The sequence below is a fragment of the Nicotiana tabacum genome, chromosome 21 (assembly GCF_000715075.1).
Source record: "Nicotiana tabacum cultivar K326 chromosome 21, ASM71507v2, whole genome shotgun sequence".
Taxonomy (NCBI): domain Eukaryota; kingdom Viridiplantae; phylum Streptophyta; class Magnoliopsida; order Solanales; family Solanaceae; genus Nicotiana; species Nicotiana tabacum.
Genome location: NC_134100.1, coordinates 58782098 through 58802228, shown reverse-complemented (window position 1 = coordinate 58802228; position 20131 = coordinate 58782098). Strand labels below are relative to the sequence as shown.

Sequence of the window (20131 nt, the reverse complement as noted above, 5' to 3'; positions counted from 1 at the left end):
GACGCCTATCTCGATACTAGGCAAGCCGACAACCTCAATAAACCACAATTTCTTTTAAGTTTGAAAATATAATATTTAAACGCAATCCACAAGTCTCGCAAATATCGATACAAACACTACCAAAACATAGTGTCACTGAGTACATGAGCATCTATACATTACAAGTCTGAAAAACGTGGTCTATAATAATCTGAGACCAAATACAATAAACAAAAGAGTAGGGAAGGAGAGACAAGGTCTGCGATACATGGCAGCTACCTCTGAATCTCTAGAAAATCGACTGTGTGAAAGAATCAACACCCACTGTATCCGGGATCACCTGAATCTGCACACGAAGTGCAGGGTGTAGTATGAGTACAACCAACTCAGTAAGTAACAATAATAAATAAAGAACTGAAAGTAGTGACGAGCTTCTCAGCTAAGTCCAAATACAGTACTTTCCGATATAAAAGAGTAGGCATACTCTCAAGTTCAAAATTTAAGATTTCACTGAAATTTCATGTCAAGTTTGACCGAAATAGAAAATAATATTTTTTCGAAATTTCCAAAAAAATAGTGATATATGACAGCTGAAATGCAGCAAATAATGATATCAATGCAACCACTCAGAGTAACAGTCACTCAGTCCTCCCATTCACTCCAACCTCACAGTTACTCTTTTCACACAGTCACTCTTTCCTCACAGTCGCTCATCACTCGGCACTCGGCACTCGGCACTCGCATTCGACACTCGCACTTAGTAGGTACCTGCGCTTACTAAAGTGTGTATAGACTCCGGAGGGGCTCCTTCAGCCCAAGAGCTATATCAAGCCAATTATGTCATAAATCAATAAAACATGTTGCGACGTGCAGCCCTATCCATAAATATCCTCACAATTAGGCCCTCGGCCTCACTCAGTCATCAACCTCTCCAGTCTCTCGGGCTCTCAGAAATCATGATAAGCAGCCCAACAACAATGATATGATGCATCAATAATGAATAAGAGAGACCGAGGTAAAAATGTGCAAATAGAGCTGTGACTGAGTGCAAAACAGCAATTTAGCAAATAATTTCACAAGTACACGACCTCTGTGGGTCCCAACAGTGTAAACATATGATTTAAACATGATTCATAGATCAATTTCTCTAATACGGGGGAAAATATACGGATATCAATAGATTTTTTAACTATATAGTTCCATGGAATTGACCAAGTCATAATTCCTACGGTGCACGTCCATACGCCCATCACCTAGCATGTGCGTCACCTCAAAACCAATCACATAATACATACTCCGGGGTTTCATACCCTCTGGACCAAATTTAGAATTGTTACTTACCTCAAGCCGTGTAATTCTTTATCCTGCAATGTCTTTTCCTCGTGAATTGGCCTCCAAACGCCTCGAATCTAGCCACAAATAATTTGATTCAGTCAATAAAATTTATTGAAATTAATTCCATAAGAAAATACTAATCTTCCAGTAAAATCCGAAATTTAGCTCAAAAATCGCCTGTGGGGCCCACGTCTCGGAACCCGACAAAAGTTATAAAATATGAATGCACATTCAACCACGAGTCCAACAATATAAATTTTACTCAAATCCGACATCAACTCGACCCTCAAATCTTCAAATTAAACCAAGAGGATTTTCACAATTTTCCAACTAAATTCACCAATTAAATTTTACAAAAAACCATGGATTCGGGTAATTTGACCAATATTGAGTTAAGAACACTTGTCTTGTTGTTTTCCTTGAAAATCTCCCAAAAATCGTCTCTTCTCGAGCTCCAAATCGATAAAAATAGAAAATGGGACGAAAAGAACTTAAACTCTCTGCCCAGTCATTTGCTCTACGCGATCGCGGACAACCATACACGATCGCGAAGCACAAATTTTCACTGCCCATATTTAACCCTATGCGATCGCGAACTTTTCCACGCGATCGCGAAGCTCACTCTCACAGGCCTACGCGATCGCGGACTCGTCCACGCGATCGGGAAGCACAAATGATTTTGTTCTGTCCTCCGGACATTTATTATGCTGTCACTACTGCGTGACCTCTACTTTTGCTCCATTTCCTCTACGCAAACACGGCCTTAGCCACGCGTTCGTGAATCACAAAATCCCAGAGCTACGCGATCGCGAAGAACAAAATCACCACTGCCTCAAACAAGCCTACGTGATCGCAAACCATCTCACGCGATCGCATAGAACAAAGTCACCTCTGCCCCAAATTAGCTTACACAACCGCGGATGAACTTATGCGATCGCGTATAAGGAAACCAAAAGAAAAATACCAGCAGCTATCAGCTATCTCCCAAAGGTCAAAAATGATCTGTTAGTCGTCCGAAACTCTCCCGAGTCCCTCGGGACCTCAACCAAATACACCAACAAGTCCTAAAACATCATACGAATTTAGTCGAAGCCTCAAATCACATCAAACAACAATAAAACCATGAATCATGCCCCAATTCGAGATTAATGAACTTTGAAATTTCAAGTTTCTACAAACGATACTGGAACCTATCAAATCAAGTCTGATTGACCTCAAATTTTGCACACAAGTCATAAATGACATAACGGACCTATTAAAATTTTCAAAAATGGATTTCGACCCCGATATCCAAAAATTAACCCCCCGGTCAAACTTTCCAAAAATTCGACTTTCGTCATTTCAAGTCTAATTCCACTACGGACCTCCAAATAATTTTTCGGACACTCTCCTAAGTCCAAAATCACCATACGGAGCTATTGGAATCGTCATAATTAAATTTTGAGGTCTTTTACTCATAAGTCAATATCCGGCCAATTTTTTCAACTTAAGTTTTTAATTAAGAGACTAAGTGTCTCATTTTACTCTGAAATCCTTTCGTACACGAACCAACTAACCCGGTAAGATATAAAATAACTGTAAATCATAAATTGAGCAGTAAATGTGGGGACGGGGTTATAATACTCAAAATGACCGGCCAGGTCATTACATTCTCCTCCTCTTAAACAAACGTTCATCCTCGAACGGGTTTAGAATCATACTTGAAGTCTCAAATAGGTGTGGATATTTGCTCCGCATCTCCTGCTCAATCTCCCAAGTAGCTTCTCCGACTGACTGGCCTCTCCACTGTACCTTCACTGATGCTATGTTCTTTGACCTCAGCTTTCAAACCTGCCGGTCTAAAATAGCCATCGGCTCCATATCATAAGTCAAATTACCGTCCAGCTGCATTGTACATAAATCCAAAATATGAGACGGATCCCCGACATGCTTTCGGAGCATGGATACATGGAATACTGGATGAACACCTGATAGACTAGGTGGCAAGGCAAGTTCATAAGCCACCTCTCCAATTTTCTTAAGTATCTCAAAAGGCCCAATATACCGAGGGCTCAACTTTGCCCTTCTTCCCGAACCTCAACACACCCTTCATGGGTGAAATCTTGAGCAGAATCTTCTCCCCAACCATGTAAGCAACATCACGGACCTTCCGGTCACCATAACTCTTCTGTATAGACTACGCCGTGTGAAGCCGCTCCTGAATTAATTTAACCTTCTCCAAAGCATCCTGAACCAAATCAGTACTCAATAGCCTAGCCTCACCTGGCTCAAACCAACCCACCGGAGACCGACACCGTCTCCCATATAAAGCCTTATACGGAGCCATTTAAATGCTCGATTGATAGCTGTTATTGTAAGCAAACTTTGTCAGTGGCAGAAATTGATCCCAAAAACCTCCAAAATCAATGGCACAAGCGCGTAGCGTATCCTCCAATATCTGAATAGTGCACTCAGATTGTCCGTCCGTCTGAGGGTGAAATGTTGTACTCAACTGAACCAGTGTGCCCAATTCTCTTTGTACTGCTCTCCAAAACTGTGATATAAACTACGTGCCTTGATCTGAAATGATAGACACTGGAACACCGTATAGGCGAACAATGTCACGAATATAAATTTCAGCCAACCGTTCCGAAGAATAAGTAGTACCAACTAGAATAAAATGCGCGGACTTGGTCAATCGATCCACAATCACCCAAACAACATCAAACTTCCTCAAAGTCCGTGGGAGCCCAACTACAACGTCCATGGTAATACGCTCCCACTTCCACTCCGGAATTTCAAGTCTCTGAAGTAATTCGCCCGGTCTCTGATGTTCATACTTCACCTGTTGACAATTTAAACACCATGCTACAAACCTAACTATATCTTTCTTCATTTTCCTCCACCAATAATGTTGTCTCAAGTCCTGATATATCTTTGCGGCACCTGGATGAATGGAGTACCGCGAACTGTGAGCTTCCTAGAGAATCAACTCACGCAATTCTTCTACATTAGGCACAAATAGCCTGCCCTGCATCCGTAATACACTGTCATTCCTAATAGTGACTTCCTTGGCATCACCATGCTGAACCGTGTCCTTAAGGACAAGCATATGGGGATCATCATACTGGCGCTCTCTGATACGATCATAAAGAGAAGACTGAGAAACCACACAAGCCAAAACTCGACTCGGCTCGAAAATATTCAATCTAACAAACTGGTTGGCCAAGGCCTGAACATCCAAGGCTAAAGGCCTCTCTGCTACTGGTAAGTATGCTAAGCTGCCCAAACTCTTCGCCTTACGACTCAAGGCACCGGCCACCACATTGGCCTTTCCGGGATGATAGAGAATTATGATATCATAATCCTTAAGCAACTCCAACCACCTTTACTGCCGCAAATTAAGATCCTTCTATTTAAACAAATGATGTAGACTCCGATGATCAGTGTAAATCTCACAATGGACCCCATACAAATAATGCCGCCAAATTTTCAAGGCATGAACAATAGTTGCTAACTCGAGGTCGTGGACCGGATAATTCTTCTCATGTACCTTTAACTGTATGGTTGCATAGGCAATCACCCTATCGTCTTGCATAAGCACTGCGCCGAGACCAATACGCGACACATCACAATACACAGTATAAGGCCCTGAACCTGTAGGCAACACCAATACTGGAGCTGTAGTCAAAACTGTCTTGAGCTTCTGAAAGCTCTCTTCATATTCATCCGACCACCTGAACGGAGCACTATTCTGGGTCAATTTAGTCATAGGCGACGCAATAGACGAGAAACCCTCCACAAAGTGATGATAATAACCGACCAAGCCGAGAAAACTTTGAATCTCAGTAACTAAAGATGGCCTGGGCCAACTCTGAACTGCCTCTATTTTCTTCGGATCCACCTTAATCTCTTCACTGGACACTACATGTCCCAAGAATACCACCGAACTAAGCCAGAACTCACACTTAGAGAATTTGGTATAAAGTTTCTCCTCTCTCAGCCTCTGTAATACAATACCCAAGTATTGTGCATACTCCTCCTGGCTACGTGAATACACCAGGATATCATCAATAAATACCACGACAAATGAGTCAAGATACGGCTGGAATACAATATTCATCAAGTGCATAAATGTTGTTGGGGCATTGGTTAACCAAAAAGACATCACAAGAAATTCATAATGGCCATAACGAGTCCTGAATGTCGTCTTTAGAATATCTGAATCCCGAATTTTCAACTGGTGATACCCCGATCTCAAATCAGTTTTGGAGAATACCCTTGCTCCCTGAAGTTGGTCAAATAAATCATCAATACGCGGCAAAGGATACTTATTCTTGATTGTAACTTTGTTCAACTGCCTGTAATACACATTCGCATAGTACCATCTTTCTTTTTCAAAAACAGAACCGGTGCACCACAAGGCGACATACTAGGTCTAATGAACCCCTTATCAAGAAGTTCCTCAAGTTGCTCTTTTAATTTTTTTAACTAAGCTGGTGCCATACGGTACGGAGGAATAGAAATGGGTTGAGTGCCCTGCACCAAGTCAATATCGAAATCAATATCCATGTTGAGCGGCATACCCGGCAGGTCTGCAGGAAATACATCCGAAAAGTCTCTCACTACCGGTACTGAATCAATAGTAGGAGTATCTGCATCAACATCTCTCACAAAAGCCAAATATGACAAACACCTCTTCCCCACCATACGTTGGGCCTTCAAATAAGAAATTACTCTGCTAGGAACAAAATCTAGAGAACCTCTCCATTCAACCTTTGGCAACCTCGGCATCGTCAATGTCATGGTTTTTTCATGATAGTCCAGAATAGCATGACATGGAGACAACCAATCCATACCCAGGATTACATCGAAATCAACCATACTGAGCAGTAAAAGATCAACTTTAGTCTCCAGTCCCCCAATGGTGACCACACAAGACCGATATACACGATCTACAATAATAGTATCTCCTACCGACGTAGATACACGAACATGTGAAACTAAGGACTCACGGGGCATATCCAGATAATGAGTAAAGTACAATGATACATACGAATAAGTAGAACCAGGGTCAAATAATATAGAAGCTTTCATATGGCACTCTGAGACAATACCTGTGATCACTGCATCTGAGGCAACGACATATGGCCTGGCAGGAAAAACATAGAATCGGGCCTGACCGCCACCTAATCGGCCTCCCCCTCTTGGGCGACCCCTAGCTGACTAACCCCCACCCCGAGCTGACTGGGCGGGTGGTGAAGTAACCAGTGCTAAAGTCGTAATCTGACTTCTCTACTGCACTAGACCTCCCGAGCGACGAGGACATTATCTCCACATATGCCCAAATTCCCCGCACTCAAAGCAGCTCCCCGGTACTGGTGGTGGTGCTGACTGAATCGGGCCCCGAGAACCATAATAACTTCTAGAAGCACCCGGTGCAAATGAACCCTGAACTGAAGGAGCACGAGACGAACTCTGGGCTAGCAGGGCACTGAGAGATGACTGGCCCTTATGAGAACTATATGAACCATGGCTAGATGATGCACCACGGTGAACTGGACGACCCGTCTGAGTGTGTCTGTAAGGACGACCCCTATCGCGGTAAAACTGACTCCCTGAAGGAACACCGCTGAAATCACCTGGACCACGAGGTCTCTTAGCCTCCCTCTCTCCACGCTCTTGGCTATGGACCATCTCTATCTACCGAGCAATGTCAACTACCTCATCAAAAGTAGCACCAGATACTCTCTCCCGAGTCATAAGTAACCGTAGCTAATATGTGAGGCCATCAATGAACCTCATAATCCTCTCCCTATCAGTGGGAACCAACCAAACTGCGTGACGAGCTAACTCAGAAAATCTCATCTCGTACTGCATCACAGATATACCATCCTGACGTAACTGCTCAAACTGTCTGCGCAGCTCCTCTCTGCGAGACTGCGGCACAAACTTCTATAAAAAGAGAATGGAGAATTCCTGGCATATAAGCGGTACGACACCGACCGTCTTGCTCCTCTCATAAGTTTCCCACCATCTTAAGGCAGATCCAGAAAACTAAAAGGTAGTGAACGAGACCCCACTGGTCTCCAAAATACCCGTTGTCCGAAGCATCCGCTGGAACTTATCCAGAAAACCCTAAGCATCCTCTGACTCAGCACCGCTAAATGATGGAGGTAGAAGCCTCCCAAATCTCTCAAGTATCCTTTTCTCATCATCTGCCATAACGGGGACTACCGGGGCTTGAACATCTGCAGTCGGTTGGGCCTGTAGTGCCCTCGATATCTGAAGTCCTTGTACCACCTGATATGGAGTACGGGCAACAGGGGTATGAGCACCTCCCCTGGCCTGAGAAGTGGTAGGTGCAGCCTGAGCCGAAACCACCTGAGCAAGACCAGTGCAAACTGTCAATATATGGGCCAAAGTCTCCTGAAGGCCTGGAATCTCAATGGGCACAGTTGGTGCCTGAGTTGGTCCTGTCGGCTCAGCTATATCTGGAATATGCTCCTGAGCTGGAGCAACTGGTGGTACTACAGGTGCAGGTCCAACTGTGGTAGGAGCTACACCTCGACCTCTACCACGGCCCCAGCCTCTCGCGGCCCTAGCTGGTGGCACTGGTGGCTGGCCATCCGATCCGGTAGTACGTGTCCTCACCATCTATGAGAGAATAGAATAACAGAAATATAGTTTTCGGAATCAACAAATTCGCACGACAGAATACAAGAAAGTGAAATTTTCTTAAGGGTTCGGCAGCCTCTCGAAGATAAGTACAGACGTCTCCGTACCGATCTGCAAGACTCTACTAAACCTGCTCATGACTCGTGAGACCTATGTAACCTAGTCTCTGATACCAAATTGTCACGACCCAAAATCCTAACCTGTCGTGATGGCGCCTATCTCGATACTAGGCAAGCCGACAACCTCAATAAACCACAATTTCTTTTAAGTTTGAAAATATAATATTTAAACGCAATCCACAAGTCTCACAAATATCGATACAAACACTCCCAAAATCTGGTGTCACTAAGTACACAAGCATCTATACATTACAAGTCTAGAAAACGTAGTCTATAATAATCTGATACCAAATACAATAAACAAAAGGATAGGGAAGGAGAGATAAGGTCTGCGAAACATGGCAGCTACCTATGAATCTCTAGAAAATCGACTGTGTGAAAGAATCAACACCCACTATATTCGGGTCACCTGGATCTGCACACGAAGTACAGAGTATAGTATGAGTACAACCAACTCACTAAGTAATAATAATAAATAAAGAACTGAAAGTAGTGACGAGTTTCTCAGCTAAGTCCAAATACAGTACTTTCCAATATAAAAGAGTAGGCATGCTCTCAAGTTCAACATTTAAGATTTTACTGAAATTTCATATCAAGTTTGACCGAAACAGAAAATAATATTTTTTCGAAATTTTCAAAATAGTGATATATGACAGCTGAAATGCAGCAAATAATGATATCAATGCAACCTCTCAGAGTAATAGTCACGCAGTCCTCCCATTCACCCCAACCTCACAGTCACTCTTTCCTCACAGTCACACTTTCCTCACAGTCGCTCATTCCTCACAGTCGCTCATCACTTGGCACTCGGCACTCGCACTCAGTAGGTACCTGTGCTCACTGGGGTGTGTACAGATTCCGGAGGGGCTCCTTCAACCTAAGCGTTATATCAAGCCAATCATGGCATACATCAATGAAACATGCTGCGGCATGCAGCCCGATCCATAAATATTCTCACAATTAGGCCCTCGGCCTCACTTAGTCATCAACCTTTCCAGTCCCTCGGTCTCTTAAAAATCATGATAAGCAGCCCAACAACAATAATATGATGCATCAATAATGAATAAGAGAGACCGAGGGAAAAATGTGCAAATAGAGCTGTGACTGAGTGCAAAACAACAATTAGCAAATAATTTCACAAGCACATGACCTTTGTGGGTCCCAACAGTGTAAACATATGATTTAAACATGATTCATAGATCAATTTCTCTAATACGGGGAAAAATGTACGGATATCAACAGATTTTTTAACTACATAGTTCCATGAAATTGACCAAGTCATAATTTCTACGGTGCACGCCCACACGTCCGTCACCTAACATGTGCGTCACCTCAAAACTAATCACATAATACATATTTCGGGGTTTCATACCCTCAGGACCAAATTTAAAATTGTTACTTACCTCAAGCCGTGTAATTCTTTATCCTGCAATGTCTTTTTCTCGTGAATTGGCCTCCAAACGCCTCGAATCTAGCCTCAAATAATTTGATTTAGTGAATAAAATTTATTGAAATTAATTCCATAAGAAAATACTAATTTTCCAGCAAAATCCGAAATTTAGCTCAAAAATCGCCCGTGGGGCCCACGTCTCGAAACCCGACAAAAGTTACAAAATATGAACGCTCATTCAACCACGAGTCCAATCACACAAATTTTACTCAAATCCGACATCAACTCGACCCTCAAATCTTTAAATTAAACCAAGAGGGTTTTCACAATTTTTCAACTAAATTCACCAATTAAATGTTACAAACAACCATGGATTTGGGTAATTTGACCAATATTGAGTTAAGAACACTTGCCCCGTTATTTTCCTTGAAAATCTCCCAAAAATCGTCTCTTCTCGAGCTCCAAATCGGTAAAAATAAAAAATAGGACGAACTCTCTGCCCAGTCTTTTGCTCTATGCGATCGCGGACAACCACACGCGATCGCGAAGCACAAATTTTCACTGCCCAGATTTAACCATACGTGATCGCGGACTTTTGCACGCGATCGCGAAGCTCACTCTCACATGCCTACGCGATCGCGGACTCGTCCATGCCATCGCGAAGCACAAATACGTGACCTCCACTTCTGCTCCATTTCCTCTACGCGAACGCGACCTTAGCCACGCATTCGCGAATCACAAAATCCCAGAGCTACGCGATCGCGAAGAACAAAACTATCACTGCCTCAAACAAGCGTACGCGATCGCAAACCATCTCACGCGATCGCATAGAACAAAGTCACCTCTGCCCCAAATTAGCTTAAGCGATCGCAGATGAACTTATGCGATCGCGTATAAGAAAACCAGAAGAAAAATACCAACAGCTATCAGCTATCTCCCAAAAGTCAAAAATGATCCGTTACCCGTCCGAAACTCACTCGAGTCCCTCGGGATCTCTCAACCAAATACACCAACAAGTCCTAAAACATCATACGAGCTTAGTCGAAACCTCAAATCACATCAAACAATGCTAAAACCACGAATCATGCCCCAATTCGAGCTTAATGAACTTTGAAATTTTAAGTTTCCACAAACGACGTCGGAACCTATCAAATCAAGTCCGATTGATCTCAAATTTTGCACACAAGTCATAAATGACATAATGGACCTATTAAAATTTTTAGAATCGGATTTCGACCCCGATATCAAAAATTCAACCCCTCGGTCAAACTTTCCAAAAATTCGACTTTCGCCATTTCAAGTCTAATTTCACTACGGACCTCCAAATAATTTTTCGGACACGCTCCTAAGTCCAAAATTACCATACGGAACTATTAGAATCGTCAGAATTAAATTCCGAGGTTGTTTACACATAAGTCAATATCCGGCCAACTTTTCCAACTTAAGTTTTCAATTAAGAGACTAAGTGTCTCATTTCACTCCGAAATCTTTCCAGACCCAAACCAACTAACCCGGTAAGTTATAAAATAACTATAAAGCATAAATTGAGCAGTAAATGAGGGAACGGGATTATAATACTCAAAACGATCAACCAGGTCGTTACAGGTCAATAGCCATTGACCTTTGATTAATCTCTGGGGAATTCTACACAAACACTAATTTGTTTTGCTTTGTTTATTTAGAATTATAATTATGCATCCTTCATTTCAGAATTTCTGCTTTTAATTTCATTTTAAGTAAACGTGCAAATACTAATTGGAATTCTTTTTCTCTTTTGCATGAGCGCTTTGGGCCAGCGGAGTTCGCCTTGAACTCTGGACCAAGTTCGAATGAAAACTGGGTTGCTACTGTTCCTGTTGTGAACTTGTCGCTGATGTCTGGCAATGATCATAGAGTTAGTGGGTTTGATATGCTGTCAGCCCACTACGAAGAGTCTAGCCTTCTTACGTTACATTGTTGTTACTAGTTTATTTGTGTATTTATATTGTGAAGAAACTTACAATGATATTGGATGCTCATTTATTTTCCTTTGATGATTAACTAGGAGTTAACTTTAACATAATAAATCACGTAGGATAAAAGGCAAACATGCTTAGGTTAGTATTCTCACTTTATAAAACTAACAATTTTCTAGAAAAATGAGTACATATTAACTAATCATCAATGAAGTGTTTTTTGCTTGTTTATTTATCTAATGATTTTGTCAAAGGTATTTGCAGATCTGGATCCTAAATAAGTGAAGTAAATGTTTAAGAGTTCAATTGGCCGCTTAGAAAAATTAGAAATGGAACCATCTTATTAAAAGGAAATGACACGCAGGCAGAATATAGGGTTCGACCCGGCTTTATGACAAAAGGGAGGGAAACGCCAACATGGTCCAAACATCGCAGGTGCGACCTACGCACCTTCCTCCGCAGGTGCGACGCACCAGAAATCAAAAAAATCCAACAACACCAACATGGTCCAAAATCGTCCGAGATCACCTTGAAAGTCACCCTAGCCTCCAGAGAGTCTAATCATACCAGTAAGTCTGGATACCTTATCAAAACTTATCCCAAAGCTCAAAACATTCAAAATAATATCAAAATAAAGAATCGGAGATCAAAATCCATCTCTTAACTTTTCAACTTCACCAATCACGTTCGAATCATATTTAAACATTTCTGATTGCAACCAAACTTAGCACACAAGTTCATAACCGCCAATTGGAGTCCGATAATACCACAGTCAACTATCGGTCAAATCTACAAACTCTCCAATTTTTCAAATTTGCCAACTTTCGGTAAATAGAGTCAAAACATCTTAGGAACCTCCAAATCAAAATCCAAACATACGCCTAAGTCTAAAATCACCATACGAACCTATTGGGACCATCAACTCACCAATGTGCGGTTGTCTACTCAAAAGTCAAGCCCTAGGTCGACTCTTACAACTTAAGCTTCCAAAGATTGAACTAAGTATTCCAATTCACTCTCAAACCTTCGCGAAACCAAACCAACCATTCCTGCAAGTCACAAGCATTCGGGAAGCATCAAATAGGGGAACGAGACTCTAATACACAAAACGATCGGCCATGTCATTACATTGAACCAGTCTCCAACCAATATTATAATTGGGTGACTTCATCCATCAAAACTTAGATAGATGGGAAGAGATCACTTAACCATTTGAGTAATTCAGCAAATTTGAATATCTTGAGATCGAATTCGTCTCCTCCCCCAGCTCATTTTGGTGGCAGAGATGAGATCTCATCAAAAGCATCATAACTTGATTCAATTGGTATTTATTATGAAGTAATCATGCAACTTTGATAGCGAAAGTACTCTTAGAACTAATCGAACCTATTTTATGGTATGAGCAAGCGTATATAATATATCATTTCTTGACTACAGCCTACTAATCCTTCGACATATTGAAGTAAACATTTAAGAAGCACGTGACTTCTTAGGAAGAAACACATCATCAGCTTAGTCGAGAAACAAAATACATCTCAGGATTACAATAGACAGAATCTCAAACTGATGATTGAAAGTGATGACTGAATGAATACAAAGTACTTCCCCCTTTATAATTTGCATTGCTCACTCCCAAAAAGAAATATTAAAGTGTAACATCAAATGCAGGATACAAAATTTTTGGATTCGTGCAACCTTGAATCCTAATTTCGTTTTTCTAAAGCATACAACACATCTTCAACAGTCTTTATCTCAAAAGTCATCAAGCAAAGGTGAAAATATTACCAAACTGGCTTGGCAGCTGCTAATAGTGCCCAAGGCAAGCTTAACATCCACCTTTCTAAGACTTCAGAGAACATCTTAGTTTTGTGTCCGCTTACATCATCTCTGAAAAAAGATATCCTCCGCATATAACAAACCTCCCATGCTGCAGCGGAAGTCATACTGAGCTCCCTCTCCCTTTGTTTCAAGCTTTGTTCTTCATTGTTGCTTTTCGTTTTGCTTCCCTAAGAGCTTTCCTCTTCTCTTCCCTGTACAAATGTTTTAAGACAAGAATAGGTTATATGATTAAATCTCTTTTCTATTAGCACATCAGTGTTTACCAACTTGAGATCGTGAAACTAAAAATTGTACCTAGCTTTTGCAATTTCCTCTCTAGGAGGGGGTTTCTTCTTTTCCCTCCTTTTTGTCGCCACCGATTGGTTTTCTGCCTTCCCATTTTTAGTTACACCACCGTGTTGTCCAACACCTTTCTTATCTGAATGCTTTTGGACATCCCTCTTCCTCTTTTTATCACCCGCCACTTCTTCATTATTCCCATTCTCTTTTGCAATCCCCTTTTGCTCTGAATGCTTGTCATCCCCTTCAGCGTTCTGCTGGTCACTGCTCTCAATGGTTTCAGCATCTTGTGTTTCGTCAGATTGAACCGACGATTTTGCAGCAGACTTGGAATTGCTCATCTTTTTCAACTGAGGAAAAAAACAGAAGATATGGGGCAAAATGTTCTAAACTGAAACAGGGCAAATTGCTCTCAACTGAAACAAACTTGCAGCAACTCCAGAGAAGAACTGTTTCTAATCTTCCATTTGTTTTTAACAAATGTGACAATCCCACTTTATTTTTCAATCCCAAAGACAATAATCATTTCTACTTTTTTTTAGAAGTAAAGATTCATAATTATTCAATTTCCACAAGCTTAATGAAAAGATGAACTGTCTGTTTGACATGAATGAGGCTTGAGTTCTACGCACGAGTATAGCACCCTAAAAACTGAAGAGATACATACAAAACCGAGTGTGTATAGTGTTCAAAGAGATTTATTGCTTACGGGAAAAACTATATAAAACAAGCAGAACAAAAAGGGGGGAAATTATTTAGAAAAAAGAACACTATCAGAGGACAATTGGATGATACGACTAAGGCAGAATAAGTAATGTGGCCTGTTCTCTTGTACTTCACTTGGGGCTTTACTGTAATCAATTTTAAGAATAGACATCAATGGACAGTAAAGATAGGACTTTGAATCCTCAATTACAGCTCTCTCAACTTGACAGCACATGATATCAACAAATGATACAGCATACCTTGGCTACAAAGAATCCATCCATGTTGTGAACATGAGGATAGAATCGCCTAGTCTTGTCCAAAGATGTGTGGAAACGGTGCTGCCTAAAGCGAATAAATCTGGGACTCAAAAGCAGCTTTAATTAGTTGTAGAATTAAACAAACCTTCTAAGTAAATGCACATAAATAACACAAGCTATTATACCCAGGCCTCCCAAAATCAAGTCCACATGGCACAAGTTTAACATCTCTCTTCTTAAGTGCATAGTCTATAACTGCTTCATTCTGCAATAATCAAGTTAACCAAAATAAGTAGAAATTGACATGCATACAAACACTTAGAAGAAAGGTACCCTTTTTTTTGAAGATTCATTTAGAAACATAAGTTTATAAAAATACCTCGTCAACCATAATGGAGCAGGTAGAATACACTATGTATCCACCTGATTTTGAGTTGGCATCAACCATGTCAATTGCTGCAAGTATCAGTTCCTGCAAATGAAAATTGACAGATGAAAAAGGTTTCTCAAAAGCAAGTAGGCAAAAACAATATGTGAAACGGGGGAATATAAGAAAAAAATACATTATGGAGCAAAATTAACAAGATGGACTTTCCAACACCCTCCTGCTTTGGGAGGGTACAGATAATACCACCCCAAAAAAGGGCAAACAAGGCAACTAGAATTGCAATATCTGTCCCCTATACTGCGACAAATAAGATCAATGAAATCAATCATTAGAGACAAAGAAGAAAAAATGTTCAAGTCTCCTTGCAACTTAGTCTCTCCAAAACAACAGATTTTCAGAACCAGTATTTTCTAACAGCCCGAGAAGTCAGATGCTGGCAATATACTTAATTTAAATTTATCTTTTTAATCAAGCTGGTAATATACTTTATTTTTTTACAAGTAATCAAAAAATTTATAACTGCTTGCTAAGCCAGTGGAACAAAAACATAACTACAAATTGTAAAAATCCCCTATTGTGCAAATACCAAGCTGAAATATGCTTTATACGGGTTCTCTTATGAAGCATGAATACAACCAGTTCATGGAAATTATCATGATATCCTTCTACAGCGCAAATAATTGAAAGTTTACAAATATGAATAACACAAAATCACCAAATTTACACGTCAAAATCATTTATACCTTCTGCAGCTGTGAGCAATTTTGTATATCAGCAGCATTTTTGGAAGTTTTAACAGACTCATCCTTCGAGATTACCTGCAGAACAAATGAAACTCATAAGATTAAATATGATTGCAGACAAGCATTAACATCAAAACATTACCACATACCCCAGTGCCACTGCAGGGAGCATCCAGCAAAATCCTATCAGCAGTATTCTGACCCAAAACTTTAGGCAGCTGAAATGATTTCCAGACAAGGTTTTAGTATTAGATCACAAGACTTTGTCATCACTATGTAAACCAAGAAACAGATGGCCACAAGGACAACAAATCTTTGTTAGATCAGTGGATGTTGCTCCATGAAATTAGTGCAGAGCTACTTGAAATGAGTGCTCATAATGGGCAAGGTTGAACAACACTGTCCAATATGAAATATAAAGGCATATAAAAATAGAAGTGCAGTAAGTTCTAAAGGAAAGATTGCAAAATACTCCAATTCTAACCTCTCTTCCATCATAGTTACACACAATGGTGTTTGTTACCCCCATACGATGTAAATTAGCAGTGAGCGATTTAAGCCTTGACTCCTTCATCTCATTTGCATAAATAATACCTAGTTTCCAAGGTGAAATATGTCAGTGTCGTTCAGACCGACTGAAATGGCAAACGGTATTAATCAATAATTTAGAACATAGGGTTATACTTGCAAATAACTCCAAAAGCAGAACCAGGGTGAAGAGAGAAGTTAAAAAATAATATATCATGGCAAACATTGTTATATCACAAAAGCTTATGACAAACAACAGGAAGTATATAATGCACATCAGGAAAAGATATTCATTCAATATAATCTATTTTTGAGAAACCAAAAAAAATCTGAAGAAATTCACTAGAGTAAGCAAACAGATTGGCAACTCAGGTTAACATAAACTACTTTGACTATGAATGATGTACATGAGCGCATCGTAAAACAGAACAAAAGCATCCAGTAAATTTTGGTTCGCTGCATTAGAAATTAGAAGAACAGGAAATTGAAAACAAATGAGTTTTTTTATCAAGGAAATGGAGAAAATGAATATTGACACATGGGCAGCAAAATGTATTTATAATTCATTCACCCATCGGTATCAATAAACTATTGATGCATTATGGAGAAAATGGACTTCTGCACAAGAATACAACACCAACACCACCAACAACAACCCAGTAAAATCCCACAAGTGGAGTCTGGGGATGGTAGAATGTACGCAGACCTTACCCCTACCCCGTACCCCGTAGGGGTAGTAGAAACAACACCATTAAATGCAAATGAATACATACCACTATTTTTCATCAGTGCAGCAACATAAGTTGTTTTGCCTCCAGGAGCAGCACTGCACCATGTAAAAATTGCCCACTTTAGAAGCACAAAAGTTAACAAAAGAATACCACTTTCTGCTTACTGAACTAACAATTAAAAGTTTGCAGAAATTGTTTTACCTGCTCTCTCAAAAGAAAAGATATAAAAAATGCATAACTTGAACCTAAGACGGACAAAACGATATCCAAGACAGAGTTGCTGATTTAACAAAGGTTGTAGCTTAGCGGTCAACGAAGTGAGTTGAGAACTATGAGGTCTCTGGTTCAAATCCCAGCGAGGCAAAAACATAAGATGATTTCTTCCCATCTGTCCAAGCCTTTAGTGAACAGAGTTACCCGGTATCTGTGTTGGAGGGAGCTAGCAGGTACCCCGTGGAATTAATAGAGGTGCGCGCAAGCTGGCCCCGACACCACAGTTATCAAACAAAGAAGGAGGAGAAATTACAAGTGAAAGAGGAAAAGAAGATGCTTTATTTCTTCAATAAGCTTTTTCCTACACTATCCAAATATGCACTGGACAACTCTTTCAGCAATCAAACTCGATAATTCTTACTGATACACAAAAAAGGATCAAAACATAACAAATCATAAAAGATCTCATTCAAAACTAACTGAATAGTAAAAAGTTCAATGATAGACAATTGAAGCAAACATTTTTTACACAAAATTATTTACTTACGCCATATCAACAACACGCTCATTCTCCTGAGGGGCAAGGGCCATTACGGGCAGAAAAGAGCTCGCACTTTGGAGCTGTAAGCAAGTTATTTTGTTAAAAATAAGCATGACAGTTGAATACTAAGAGCAAAGCCACATTTTAAAGTGTAATGTCAGGATTGGATACCATGTAATGACCAGCCATATACTCAGGAGTGGCACCAACTGGTACTTGAGAATCGTACACAACTAGTCCAACCTACAAAGTCAAAAATTCATATGCTGAAGTAAGCAAGGATACATATGAAAATAAGAAATAACAGATCCAAATTGACACCAAAATAATGGGTCAACCCAAAGAAAAGATAGAGAATCACAGTTAATCCTTGTACCTTTGACCATTTGCTTAACGGGTCCAAATTGACACCTCTGTTCAGAAGAACACCAGCTAAATCCCGTCTGCGAGTCTGAAATCCCGTCACAGCAATACAATATGAGTCGGCCATCAGAGCGACAAAAGGTAAGGATAGAAAAGAGGCAGAGAAAGACATGACCTTTAAAGTGTTTGTCCGTAGAGAAATCGGGCGGGGCTTTTCAAATGCTTCAATAAGTTCAATCAGCTCAACAGGGGGAAACATCTGCAGTAAGGTCAATCATCCACATTGAAATTACAAAATGCAACTTGAAAAGGGAAAGAACAAAAGGGTGCAGAGTCTAGACTCTAGACTACTTTGAGCTATAAATTACCTCCACTAACACCTCAATCAGAAAATCATTGTATCCATAATATGAACCCAAGTCCCTTTTAAGTTGATCAACATAATCCTTCCGTGTCACACCCTCTTGCCTCAATGTCTTAAAATTTGAAAGCACTCGAACAACTGCATTTATATTTGAATGATAAACTTACCTCTGAGAAGAAAAAATAATTTGGGAAGGGAAGATGAAGGAGAAGAAACTCACTCTCTTTTATCCTCCTTTGGAGATTAGAGAGATCCGGGGGTCTATGTGTTTCTTCTTCAAGCTCCTACATTATACGATGACATATTCAGCATTCACATAGTGTTTTTCCTGCACGAGTGTTTGACAAGCCAAACCTCTAATCAAGAACTTGAACATTAAGCAAACCTCAGTTGTTGGCAGTCTGAACTCATCAGCTTCTTCCTTAATATTGAGCTGCAATTCTGCTTCGGCGTCCTCCTTTACTCTTTCCCTTTCTTCATCAATAGCTTTTGACTTCCTTACAGGATCAGTATCATCTGCATCTGAATCAGAATCTACATCCGAATCTGCTGAACCATCATCTGCAGCAGAAATGACAAAACAAACAAGAATGGCTAGTGAGTCATAAATCTCGGTAAGATGGCTAAAATTAGAAAACCAATGCACCAAGTCAGTAGAGTACCAGCATCACCACTTGCTAATATATCAGCAGCAAAGGGGTCGTCCAAGTCAGAAGACATGTCAGAATCTGAGTTCATTTCCTGTTGTTCTTCATCACCAAAACCTCCATCATCTTCTTCAAAATCCCCATCTGTTCCTTCACCGTCACTAATAAAAAGATCTTCCTTTTCAAGTGGCTTAGGCGGCAGAGGTTCCTTTTTTTGCTTCTTCTTGGTAGGGGCTTTTCCTAATTTAGAACCCGTTTTCTTACCGAGTTTGGGACCAGCCATTTAAGCTACAAATAACAATAGCAACACTTTTAGAAGATGGTATACAAGCTTCCTATTTACATCCAAAACAAGCATAATTTCACCCATTCCTACAAGATACGGTAAAAAGGCAATAGTACTCCAAGATTCAAGCTTTATGACGTTCTACCAGTAGAAGGAGCACAAGTCACATGTAAAAAATTCCAGGTTTTAATAAAAGTACAAACTTTTCACAAAAACTTGTACCACAAAGAAAATCAACAAAATCCTATTCTATAATCTACAGTACTTAAATTTTCAATGAAATGCTTAGTACAAATATTTAGCCTACACAAAATTAATTTTCAGCATATGGGTACAAAGTAAAAACTGCACGAAAAATAGAGAAACTTACACGACGAGAAAGGAAGAAGAATGCTAAAGTTGTTTATTGAAATACCTCTTTCTATATAAGCAAGAACTCTTTCTAGCAAGAACCAGTCTTTCTCGTAAAGAGAAAGAGCAAAAGAGAGCAGCGAGGAGCAAAGGGAGAGAGGTTTTGGGTTCAGGTTTCGACAATTAAAGCAAAGTATTTGTATTTATTTACCCTAAAGTCCCTATTTAACTAGCATATAATTGTTAAGGTCTTGAACTTCTGCAGAAGATTCATTTAGTCCCTTTAATTCTTATGTTTGGAGTTTCATTTTCCTTTCCTCTTTCTTTTATGCGTTGTCGTATTGTTATGGTTAAAGGTTTTTCCTCATCTTTTTTCATTTGGTTTGGAATATGAGGTAGGTCTTTATTTCTCAAAAATTGCACTCTATTGTTTAACTTAGTGGGCGTTTGGTAATAAG

The 20131-nt window shown here is 40.1% G+C and overlaps 1 protein-coding gene across 2 annotated transcripts; it reads right to left on the bottom strand.

Annotated features, from left to right (window-relative positions):
- Positions 1-12927: 12927 nt before the first annotated feature.
- On the bottom strand, positions 12928-19872 carry LOC107763385 (26S rRNA (cytosine-C(5))-methyltransferase NOP2B). 2 transcript variants are annotated; one of them, XM_016581877.2, is made up of 18 exons: positions 19738-19872; positions 19052-19324; positions 18775-18950; positions 18610-18673; positions 18394-18527; positions 18201-18284; positions 18039-18113; positions 17834-17905; positions 17669-17742; positions 16951-17003; positions 16134-16243; positions 15799-15867; positions 15650-15724; positions 14898-14990; positions 14704-14783; positions 14519-14618; positions 13569-13903; positions 12928-13465 (listed from the first exon to the last, which is right to left on the bottom strand). In XM_016581877.2, exons 2-18 carry the CDS (start codon positions 19317-19319, stop codon positions 13402-13404), a joined length of 1926 nt encoding a protein of 641 aa, XP_016437363.1. In that variant the 5' UTR covers positions 19320-19324; positions 19738-19872; the 3' UTR covers positions 12928-13401. The 2 variants fall into 2 exon arrangements, with proteins under 2 accessions (XP_016437363.1, XP_016437365.1); XM_016581879.2 differs by having other exon boundaries at positions 19693-19821.
- Positions 19873-20131: the final 259 nt, after the last annotated feature.

Excerpts from the sequence above, each read along its gene's own strand:
- LOC107763385 (XM_016581877.2), bottom strand. The coding sequence starts at position 19,319 with ATGGCTGGTCCCAAACTCGGTAAGAAAACGGGTTCTAAATTAGGAAAA. Across the intron at positions 16,244-16,950 it reads TGCACTGATGAAAAATAGTG|GTATTATTTATGCAAATGAG; the intron begins GTATGTATTCAT and ends CTTGGAAACTAG. Across the intron at positions 14,619-14,703 it reads CTTGATTTTGGGAGGCCTGG|ATTTATTCGCTTTAGGCAGC; the intron begins GTATAATAGCTT and ends TTTGAGTCCCAG.